This window comes from Melozone crissalis, unplaced genomic scaffold (assembly GCF_028551555.1).
Source record: "Melozone crissalis strain CALT ecotype California unplaced genomic scaffold, PUWL_Pcris_2 ptg000041l_1, whole genome shotgun sequence".
NCBI lineage: Eukaryota > Metazoa > Chordata > Aves > Passeriformes > Passerellidae > Melozone > Melozone crissalis.
Genome location: NW_026535819.1, coordinates 7721367 through 7733445, shown reverse-complemented (window position 1 = coordinate 7733445; position 12079 = coordinate 7721367). Strand labels below are relative to the sequence as shown.

The 12079-nt window shown below is 47.5% G+C and overlaps 1 protein-coding gene across 1 annotated transcript in view; it reads right to left on the bottom strand.

Annotated features, from left to right (window-relative positions):
• ASTN2 (astrotactin 2) overlaps positions 1 to 12079 on the bottom strand; it is a 357490-nt gene that overhangs the window by 297225 nt on the left and 48186 nt on the right. Inside the window, exon 2 of the mRNA XM_054283890.1 lies at positions 2578 to 2765. Within this exon, the coding sequence (XP_054139865.1) occupies positions 2578 to 2765 (188 nt within the window). The remainder of the gene's footprint in view (positions 1 to 2577; positions 2766 to 12079) is intronic.

Below are 12079 nucleotides of genomic sequence, written 5' to 3'. Positions count from 1 at the left end.
AGCACAGCCAGGGAACCCCACTGCTGGGGTAGGAGAGCTCAAGTGATGGGGACCCTCTGGGATGTGCTCCAGCTGGGGTAAGGAAATGAAATAAAGGAGTGGGAAAGCAGCCCAGGGACCTGGGTGAAATAAGAACAAACAGCTGTGCCCATTTTATGTCCCCTACAGAGCTCCATGAGGCCTCAAGGAAGGAAAAAATAAAATAAAATAAAAAGTAACAAACCAACAAAACAGAATCATCTTTGCTGGTAACTCAAAACTTGGCTTGGGTTCACTCAAAAAGTTAATGAACCTTCTGAAAAAATCTGGGCAGAGTTTCAAGCCTGCGCTGCAGTCCTGACCCAGGGAAGGGATCTGCAGGGCTCTGCCTCCCCAGGGACACATGTGCAGCCCAGAGCCCATCCCAGACCCAGATCCATGCCCAGGACCTCAGCTGCTGCTGCAGGGAATGCCAGGATTTATAAACAGTGGAATTACAGCTGATGGTGTGTGGCAGGAACAACTCCTCCTCTCCTGTTGCTTTTGCAAGAGGGAAGAGAGGTACAGGCAGGTATTAACTCACACAGCAAAGCCATGGGTGCTCCCACACCCTTGGCAAAGCCCATTTTCCCTGGCTAAACTGGGATTAGAGCCCAAACCCATTCCTGTGACATTCCTGTGACATAGCCAGCAGTGCTGTCAGCTCCATCCCCCATTCTGAGGTGCAGAAAAGGAAGGCTCTGGCCAGGAGCTTCTCAAAGCAACTTCCCAAGCATCCACTCTTTACAATCATCTCCTGTATTTCAGAGAGCATCTTCAGCAAGGGCTGAGGGCCAGGACTGAATCTCTCTACACTACAGACAATCTGCATTTCAAGCAGGAAGCACCAGGCTGCAGAGAAAGTGTCACCCCACAGACACAGCACAATTCTCCAGGGCTCCGGTTTGCCCACAGCAGCCAAACAATCCCATACTCAAACCTGGTGCCAGGGATGGAGCTTTTCACACCCACACATGCTGTGCTGTTTTCTGGCTTTGTTCTGTCTCTCACTTGTATTTTCAGGCTCATTTTCCAAGTATGCAGTTCTAGCCCTTTCCCCCTCTCCAACATCCATCCCATTGACAATTCAGCAGGAATAAAACATTCCCTATCCAGCTCAGTAAGATGCAGCCCTCAACTCCTTTCCCTTCTGTTATCCAGCACCTTATCTTGCCCAACAAGCCTCTCTCCCTTCTCACATGCATTCAGTGCCAGACCTGAAGTCCCACTGATGAGACACGCAAAAAAAACCAGATTTAAGTTGTAAAAGCCAAATAGCTGCTTGTTCAAATAAAAAATATATATAAAAAAAAAAAATAAAGGATTTGTGCAGCCATTGTCTGTGTTCCTCCTTCCAGAACTAAGGACAGAAGCTGTGGAGATGACCGAGATTTTAAGAGATGAACAGGTTCACCTTTTGCAGAGGGTTGTGGGATCCCCAGGCCCTTAAAACACTTGATTTGGCAAATGAATGGCATGCACACAGACTGGATATACCAACCTAACTTCCTTTTTTCTGTATCTTATCCCAATGGGATTGAAGGGACAACACACTGAATCCCATCTTACAGATGGAGCTCTGAAGCATGGAGCAGATCCAAACACGTAGGCAAGCACCTCATGTGATACTGCAACTTTAAAAGGCAGCACAGCACATAAACAGTGCATTATTAAAAGGTCACAAACACCCCAGATGGAGACATTCAAAGCACTGGATCATCTTTTTACTTTCAGGTCAGGCTTGTCCTTTGCAAGAAATGCTGCAGCCCTTACTCACTTCAAAGATAAAACTTCAGCTTCAGAAAGAAATGGCCAAGCCCAAATCTTGCCCTTGCACAATGCCCAAACACAAAGACCAAGCAGAAACACCCCACTGGCACTTCATCACTTTCCAGCACAGACAGGAGGAACTACAAGGATCCTTTTTACTCTCCCAACAGCTTCTTCCCCACACTCTTTTGCTTTGTTTAATTTTCTCAGAAGATCAAGCACTGTGTTGCTTTTTTGGTGGGTTTTTTTGGTTTGTTTTAGGTTGGTTTTGGCTTTTTTTAGATTTTGGTTTGTTTGTTTTGTTGGGGTTTTTGTTTTTGCTTTTTGTTTTTGGGGCTTTTTGTTTGGTTTTTTTTGTTGTTGTTGCTTTGGGTTTTGAGGTGTTTAGCTGTTTTTTGTTTTGTTTTTTGTTGTTGTTTTGGGGTTTTTTTGGGTTTTTTTTGGGGGGTTTTTTTGTTGTTGTTTTTGGGGGGTTTTTTGGTTGTTTTTTGGAGGTTTGTTGCTGTTTTTTTGTTGTTGTTGTTTTTGGTACTTTTGTTGGGGTTTTTTGGGTTTTTGGGGTTTTTTTTGTGGTTTTTTGGGGTTTTTTGGTTTTTGTGTTTGGTTTTTTTCGTGTTGGGTTTTTTTGTGTCTGGTTTTTTTCCTTTTTTTCCTGGCCCATTCAAACACATCTCTCCCTTTCTGAAGACCCAACCAAGAAGGGACACAAACATCACCAAACCAGACTCACCCCCCTCCTGCAAGGGGGTCCCTCCATCCCTTTGGGTGCCCCCATCAGCTGGGACTCACCATGACTGAGATATGCAGGATGTGCATCTGCTCCTCCACGATCTCCGAGGGCTCCTGGAGGCTGGGTGGGGTGGCCCTGGAGAGCTGCTCAGCGCTGCTCATGGACACGTGGAAGTACAGGGTGCCATTCTCCAGCCACTGCTGCTTCCAGTGCACCAGCGAAATGTCCGACACCGTCCCCGACATCTCTGCAGGGACACAAGCACAGCTCAGGGTCAGCTTTCCCCACCATACCCAAAGGTGTTATTCTAAATAATTTCTCATTATTCTAAATTTCTTTTATCAAAGAAATTGGGACTTTTGAGTCTTTCCCCCTTTCCTTTTGAGTCTTTAAATAGTGCTTCTATTTCATTTTAGTCTCTACCTGTTACTTCCCTTATATATGAGCAGAAATGTTTGCCTTCGTTAGTAAAAGTCAAGCAGCTGCAGAGTGCCTGGGGATTTCTAGAATAGGAAGGCAGGAATAGGAGATCACACAAGATGCCCCAAACCTCCTGTGGCTTTCCCAGGAAACAGGTTGGAAGAAGCTCCCAAGGAGCTGCAGCCAAGCCCAAGGGAGTTTCATAGCTCAGGGAGGCCAGGCGACGCAGGGCGCAGACACCAGAACACACTTTGCTGGCACTGACAATGAAACCTCCTTCCAGCACGGCTGTATTTAATAGGGACAGTCTCAGCAGAGTGTGAGCTTCAGCAACAAGGGAAAAACCTCCAGGCTTGAAAATATCCATTGACATTGGAGCTGCACCTGCCAGTCACCTTCTGGTGGTTTTACATCCCCCAGTCCTGATTTACAGCACACACTATCAGCCTTCCCTGACCTAGGGCACTGAACTGGGGGTTTGGAGAGCCCAAAGGGCACCCCCAGACCCGCAGGGCTGTGGAGGCAGCAGCTCCCAGGCTCAGCTGCAGCTCCTGAGTGGGCCAGGAGCACCGACAGCTCCACAGCTGCCCAGCACAGCTCCCCACACAGGTCCCTGCAGAGAATGGGTTTGGCAGTTTGGCAGCTGAATCCAAACCAAAAGAATAAAAATACTAGTACAAAATGAACCAAAATATTTCTCCTTCCACCACATCTTTTTTGTGTTTGTTTTTCCATTTCCAGCATAAGCAATGGGAAGACAGACAGGTCTTCTTAGTCACTGGGCCCACAGCTTCAGCAGCTTTGAGGAAGACCCAAATTCAATTCCCTCCTATCTGCCAGCCCCTGAGCCACTGCCTGCAGGTGTGTCTGCCCCAGGACAGTCAGGAACACAAGCTCAGGTACAAGAACAGAGACAAGGTTCTCCTCCTCCTCAGCTGCAGAGGGTCAGTGGGGAGGACAGCGCTTGTTCCCCTGAGGGACGCTTGGGAGGTGAGCAACCACTCAAGCTGCAAGAGCAGGCACCTGCACTTCTACAAAAACCCAGCCTGTGACAGCCCAAGAACAGGGGTTCTTGGATGAGGGAAGAGACGAGGATCTGACTCCATGTTTCAGAAGGCTTGATTTATTATTTTATGATATATTACATATATATCATAAAATATCATATACATCATATATATCATATACATACATATATATCATAAAATATCATACCTCTGTCTGAGCCAGCTGGCTGTGATTGGCCATTAATTACAAACATCCAACGTGGGCCAATCACAGATGCACCTGTTGCATTCCACAGCAGCAGATAACCATTGTTTACATTTTGTTCCTGAGGCCTCTCAGCTTCTCAGGAGGAAAAATCCTAAGGAAAGGATTTTTCATAAAAGATGTCTGCGACACCCAACCCAACAAAAAAACCTCTCAATCCTTCAGGAACAGCTTTTCTCACCCCTGAAATCAATATATTTTCCAGGAGCAAGCTCCTGCCTTTCCAATGTGGATCCAAAGAGAGCCAAGCAAGCTCTAATGGAAAAGACTGCATCACACACAGGTCCTTGGGCAGGGCCAAGGCCACCCCATCACTGCCAGATCCCTGGCTCAGCACCTCACTGGTGACACTGGAGCCACTGTGTCACCTCAGTGTCACCAGAGGGGTTTTCTCATTGCCTCTGGCCCCCTCCCAGCACTGCACCTTCCTTATTCCCAACCCCTGTGCACACCTGAGCACTCAGAGAAAAACCAAACAGCTCCTAGATCCACCAGGAGCTCACACTCATGTTTGGGAGGGGATGCAGGAGCTCCCTGTCACATCCCTGCCATCCTGCTCATGGCCCTTCTCTCCTCTGACATAAAATGCTCTTTACTGCAGCAAATCAGCACCAAGAGGGTGTTGCTTGTGCTCTGTAAATCACAGCAACCCTGCAGCTCCTTCTAGACCTGGGAACCTCATGAAAGTAATCCTGTGTGTCCCCTCCAAACAAGTCTCAAGCAGAAGGCTCCTTACAGCAGTAAAAATAAGAATAAAATGAGAGAAATATCAAGGCTGCTTAATTGCAGTCATCTTCCCAGCAATACTTCAAAGGTCTGTGCTGAAAAGCATCTCCTTGTCTAATTAAAATCAAAACAAATGCTACTTTTAGGAGCAGAAGCACTCACTCAGCTTTGCAGCAGAAATCCAAGAGCATCCTCAGAGGCAAACAGGCCATGGGAGAGCAGGAAAGACTCTGTTATGCAAAGCCATAATCTTAATTCTATCCAGAGGGACAGTCACCCCCAGGAGGGGATGATTTGCAGCATTACACACTCAGCACACACATATCCTGCAGCAGACCTTTCCTAAGGAGCTCAGCAAGGAGGTTCTATCACCCAGCCCACGTGGATGCCACCAGGACCCCACTGCTGCAGCTCCAAAGGCTACATCCCATTAGGGAAGCAAGGAAAAATCCTCCAGGGTCAACCTTCCTCCGAGTTTTTTCCCTTACGCGCACATTTTTTTGCATGGGATGTTTAAAAGGATCACAGAGAACATTTCTCAGGAGTTCTGAAATATAGGCAATTTTTTGGATTTTAGCCTAGACTGAAGATAAGCCTGTTTCATTTTCAAAAGGTCTCCTTCCAAAAGTAGAAACTTCAATTTAACATTCATTTCACAATTTTAAGCAAGCCCAGCAGCCAGGAAATTTGTGACAAACGCGGGCTTGCCAAGCCTGGTACCCATTCCCACACACTTATAAACACTTGTGTGCTTAAACTTTCATTTCAGGGCACCTGGTTACTACCCCAGCACTCCCAGGGCACCACAAACCTTCAATCAGATTCACCACTCACCATAAAAATAATTCAAAAAAAAGCTTTTCAAGCCCTGTAGCTTCAGAATCCCTCAATCCCCAAACACAAGGAAGTTTTTTGGCCTCATATACCTGACACTGATATTGCTCTGCCTGTGTTTCACTGGACACACATTGTCACTCCACTATCTGCTGTAGTTACAGCAGTGAAAACCCGTCCATCAGCCAGAATGTAATAGTCTGCAGCAAGATTGCCTGCTATCAGAGCTTTCAAAAGCTTTTGGAACAAATTAAGGACATTCCTGCACCAAAACTGAATGAGATACAGTTAAAGTTTTAAATGTGCAGCAATGGAAAAGCACTTGTGGTCTGTGGCTGTTAAAAAATCTCAGTATCTAGTGGATGGGGAGCTATCAAATGGGGCTCAAACAGCCCTTTGTGGGTAAAGCACCAAGTGAAACAGCCAAACACATCATCAAACATCTGCCATGCCCCCATCCTACCTGCTCACTGTGCTCAGCAGAGGAGACAATGTGAGAAACCCCAATCACTTGTTTTCAAAATTTTAAAAGTTTAATAGTAATAAAATGGTTATAAAAATAGTAATACAATTAGAGTATTAATTAGGCAGCACAAGCCTGAAAGGACCCAAAAACGGACCCATGTTAACAGAGGATTAACCCTTTAAAGCAACAGCCTGTTGCATATTCATTCACCTCATACATGATGCATAAATTCCATTCAAACACAGGATTCTGTCTGGTCAGTGTCAACTTCTTCCTCTGAATCCTAACAGCGCCTTCGAGGTGGGAAGAAGTTCATTTCTTCTGATAAGAAGGCAATAAATTCTTTTTCTCTGGAAGATTCAGGTGTCCTGTGGCTGCTATCTCACTGTGAGTCCTTTCTTTTAAAAAAGTATCCTACATAGCATCGTTTCTGTATTTAGCACAGTACTTAAGAGAATTAACACAGCATAACTCCTAACACAACACATATAACATCCATTTTAATATTTGCGAAAAGCCAATCATAACATACATGCATTTCTCACAGACAATGAAGAAACAAAGAGGATCCTCCTTTCCCACAACAGACAGACAGAGTTCTCCCTTTCCCCTGCTCAAAGACCCCAGGCCAGCATCACCTCCATGCTCATAGGACCTGAGGAATCTCTTCTCCCCAACACCATCAGGTCTCCCTCCCCTCCCAGCCCCACCAGGTGTTTTATTTGTCCCCTTCAGCCAGGTCTAATCAGTTCTTGGAGGCCTGAGATAGGTCAGCTACCCTTGGGGGCATAAAAATCAGCAAAATTACTTCTGTTGCAGTGTTGGAAACAAAAAGGCTTAATAAAAGACAAAATCACAAACAAAAAAAAAGCCAAATGCCAGACAATCTTGCTTCTAGTCAAACACTGTACAAAAGCAGTTAGCTTGTTTGTTCACTTCTTTTTCTACTAATTGCCCAAGCAAGACTTCTTGGTTTCTGTCCAATTAGCTATCCTTAAGTTTGAGGTAAAGTCCCCCAAGTTCTATGAACGGTCTTTTAATTGAAGAGAGAAACTTCCAGGCTTCTTTTCTTTTAAAGAGACAAAAAATAGTTTTGTCCCTCCATCGACAGAGAGCACATTCCTGCACCCAGGTGCCTCCCCAAACCCTCACAACTGCCATCATCTACCACCACACAGCTCAGCTGAGCCCATGGACAGCCCCCACCAGGTTTTGGTGCCACCTGGGGATGGTCTGAAAGTCAGATAAAGGCACACAGAGCATTTCTGCCTTTTCTGCTCTTCCTCAAGCTCTGTGCCTTGCACAGCTTCTACAGTCTTTAACATTTTCCTTGGAAATCAAGCAAGCAATCCAAACAAAGCTCTCCCCAGGGCTCAGCCCCTGACCTGGGCTTGTGCCCATCATCAGGTCACCCACCCAGGACAAGGCAGGGGACAGCAGTGACCACAGCAAGATCCCTTCCAACCAACTCTCTAATCCCCCTTTTTTCCCCTTGCTGCTGCTGCAACCCTTTCATATAAACATTTCATTGAAATCTTCAACTTGTATTACAATCAAACTTAAAAGCAAAGGGGCCTAAATGCATTTGGTTGGGAACCAGGAGGATTCCCATAAAAGCAGATTATGCTGGTGTGATGAATACCAAATGAAACAGCCAATATTAAAGTTGCAGGACTGTTGCTCCATGCCTTCAGGCTCCTGGCCATCATCTCCTCCCTCCTCTCCCCCTTTCACTGAAGCCAGGGACAGCCTTTTCACCTCTGCTTTCTCCAGGGCAGCCTGGCAGGCTTGGAAAATTCACCAGCTCTCCCCAACCTAATGCAATGCCTCAACATGCACCACTTCTGGGGAGTTTGCAGCCCTGCCTTGTCTGTCATGGTGTTTTACAAAGCCTGTGTTGTATTTAATTGGCTTGTTCTTGCTAATCTACCGTGATTATTGTATTTTTATTTCGTTCTTGAGGGCCATTATTAAAATAAGCCCTTTTGCTTGGAGCAGTTCATCCCCACAAGGTTCCCCACCCCCAGATATCCAAACCCTCCTGGTGCTTTCTCCCGGCTCAGACCTGCTGGGCGCTTTCCTGTCAGCACCAGCTGCTTGGGGAGATGGCTGAGCAGGCAGTGAGTAATTTCCAGTGCACAGATCCAGGCTCCCAAAGCCTTTTTCCTCCCCACCTGCTCCATCCCAGCAGGAGCTGCAGCCAAGCTTCCTCATCCCACCTGCACCACTCAGCATCCTAACCTGGCAGAGGAAAAGCTGGAGATCTGGCTAGCAATTGTATTTCCTTTTAGAGAGACACAATTCCAGCTTGTGCCCCCTTTCTTCCACACCCCAAATCCTGCCTGCCACCCCTTTCCATCTGCTGTTACTCCAGGGGCTCTCCTGGGTTAACGTTCTCCAGAGGCACCAACCTCAGATAAAGCGTTAGTTTAGAGATTCTTCAGTGCGCTAGCTACCACTTATGCTAATAAAGCAAATTTATGCAGAAAGTCATAAACAGAGAGCTCTCCCCAGTGCCCTTGCCAGCGCAGGATTGCTCCCTGTGGAATAGATTATCACACTCGCTGCAGACAAGCTCCAAAATTACTCTAGAAATGGGGCTTCCCCCATGCTCCCAGGGGGGCTATTCTGCAGTCAAACAGGCCCTAAGAGTTGTAAGAGTTTGGGTCTTTTGGTGGCAATGTGGTGGAGTTTTATATCCGAATCATTAGCTCAGGTTTTCTTTTTCCTCCCTTCCCCTCCGCTCCTGTTCCTTCCCTTGCACGCCTCCTCCCCTGCTCTCCCCTCACAGAGCTCCCTGGGGCAGCACACAAGCACAGCTGCACATCATAAAAAGTAATAGAGAAGCTCAGAAATTTAAGAAAGAGGGAGAAAAAAGGGATGACAACCTCACTCTGATCATCTCCTTTCAAAGCCCCTGTCTGTGAGAGCACAGTGCTGCTGCACCTGCAGGGCATTTCAGGGGTGGCTCTGGTGGTGTGCAGGTCTGCATGGACACAGAAACAGGGAATGGTTTGAGTTAGAAAATATCTCTGAGATCAGCGAGTCCAGTTGTGATCCCAGCAGTGCCAAATCCAAGGCAGGATGCTGGATGGAGGAGGGATGGAGACAGCCTGGTCTGGGGTGGTTCCAAGGGGGTCCTGATGGCACCAACTGCAGGTTGGAGCACTATACAGCTCACTGCCAACAGCATCACATGCCTGACCTTGGATAATCCAAATGGCTTTTGCAGTAAGGGGGTTTTGGCTGTTTAGGCAAAATGAGATTTGCAGAAAGGGGGTTTGGCTCTTTAGGCCAAATGGGATTTGCAATAAAAGGGGTTTGGCTCTTTAGGCCAAATGGGATTTGCAATAAAAGGAGTTTGGCTGTTCAGGCAAAACAGGATTTGCAGAAAAGGGTTTTGGCTGTTTAGGCCAAATGGGATTTGCAATAAAGGGGGTTTGGCTGTTTAGGTTTGCAGTAAAGGGAGTTTGGCTGTTTAGGCCAAGTGGGATTTTCAGTAAAGGGGATTTGGCTGTTTAGGATTGCAATAAAGGGGGTTTGGCTGTTTCCAGGCTCTGCTGGAAGGACAAGAACAAGCAGCCAAGTTCAGGCAGGCTCCTGGGATCAGTCACCTGGAAATCACAGAGATGTGGGAGGAACTGAGCTGCCACTAAAGGATCATGAGCACCAGAGCAGTGAGACTGATGGTGAGGGCAGATCCCAAGCTCAACAGGAGCCCAAAAACCAAGAAAATCTCTTTGGTTTGGATGGAGAGCTTGCAGTCTGCATCACCCAGGAGAAGAGTGAGGTGAGCAGGGAGGACAGAGTCAGCCCCAGCCCCTGGAAACTCTTCAGACAACCAGAGGGCTGGGCTGCTCCAACTCAGCTCTCTTGGTCTTAGCTCTGGAGACTTCTGCACCATCCCCACATCCCTTTGGCCTTTCTAATCCTGGCTTTAGGGTCCCTGGACACATCAGGGAGCAGACATTGATTTGCCTGAGCTACCCACAGATCTGAGTCTGATTCCACAAACCCCAGAGAAGCTCAGCACACTATGTGCTCCTGCAGCGGCTCTGATTGCAATTCAGGCTCCAGCACATTACCCTTATTTATAATGCCAGGGCTTCTGTGTGGTGCCTCAGGCACTCTGAAATTATTACAGGGCTCTTTGACTTTCAATTCCCTTCCATTCAATTCCATCTTCACCTGTCAGCAGAGGCTCCCCCTGGCCAGTGCTGGGATCTGATCCTGCAGGAATTGCTGGCACATGGGTGAGACACCTCCATTGGAATGAGAAGCACCAGGTATGGCAGAGCAAGGGGGAGTGTCACAGACATCTGTTATGGAAAATCCTTTCCTTAGGATTTTTCCTCCTGAGAAGCTGGGAGGCCTCAGAAACAAAATGTAAACAATGGTTATCTGCTGCTGTGGAATGCAACAGGTGCATCTGGGATTGGTCTCATGTGGTTGTTTCTAATTAATGGCCAATCACAGTCAGCTGGCTCAGACCAAGTCACAAGCCTTTGTTATCATTCTTTCTTTTTCTATTCTTAGCTAGCCTTCTGATGAAATCCTTTCTTCTATTATTTTAGTATAGTTTTAATGTAACATAAATCATAAAACAATAAATCAAGCCTTCTGAAACATGGAGTCAGATCCTCGTCTCTTCCCTCATCCTCAGACTGAGATTACCCCTGGGTGAGGCTGTCTCAGAGAGAGGAGACACCAGGGGTGCTCAGCCACAGCCCCTCTGTGGTGTGATTGGGCACTGGTATCATCTGCCCAGGGAGGTGATGGAGTCACCATCCCTGGATGTGTTTAAAAAAGCCTGGATGTGGCACTTGGTGCCATGGGGACTTGGGGGCCCTCACAAACACCACACACAGGAAATGCTGGCACATGGACACAGGGCCAGGTGGGCTGTTCTCCACAGAAGGAGAGGGAAGGAGCCCGGACAGCCCCACCTGCCTGCATTGCTGCTGCTTCCCTTCCCTGGGCACTGGGAGGGCCGGGCTGGGGGTGCCTTTTCCTCAAGCACAGCCACCATGGCAGTGGAGCAGTGTCAGGATGGCACCAGATAAGGCTTGTGCAAAGGGAAAACATTTGGAAAGCAGCCCCTATATGCAGGTGACAGCAGCAACAGCAACTTTCCCTTTGTCTGTGAGTTTCTGCAGGAGCAGGGCAAGGGCAGCCCAGTACAGCAGGGTGGGCATCAGGGCAGAGCAGACCTGTCACAAAGGGACATTGCTTGTCTTCCCTGCAAGCTGTGACAGGAGCAGAAGGGCAGCATGACACATTCAGGTGATTTGAAGAGTGTGGCACAGCCAGGCAGGCTCCAGGACAAAGCAGGGAGGTGCACTTGCTTTACAGCTGCCGAGGAGCAAGCACCAGCCCCGAGGGGTGAGCACGGCTCCAAGCTCCATTAGAGCCAGCCAAGAGCTTTATAAGTCCTTTGCATTTTTAAACCTCTCTTTGGGAAGCAGACCTCTTAAAATGATAAGGCAGTTTGATAGCTCAGGGCTCTGCTCAGACTGTGAAGTAATTTTTCTACAACGGTTCCTCCACGGACCTGCCCTCCCAAAGGGGAGCTGGAACAGGCAGAGGAGGAGGAGAAAACAGGAGAGAGGAGGTCTGGTTGCCTTCTACAAACACTAAGACAGCTCCACATGCTGAGAGATGGATGCCCTTCTCCAAGGAGAAGGAGCTGGTTGGGTATTTTCAGGAGAGAAGAAGAAGCAGCTATAGTGCATTGCTTGGGATCTTCTGCCTCTGTGTCACCTGGAGCACCAGGTGGGTGCATCCAAAGCCAAACAGCCTGAAAATTCTGGGTATGCTCTTGCCCAAAAGGGCAAAAAATATCA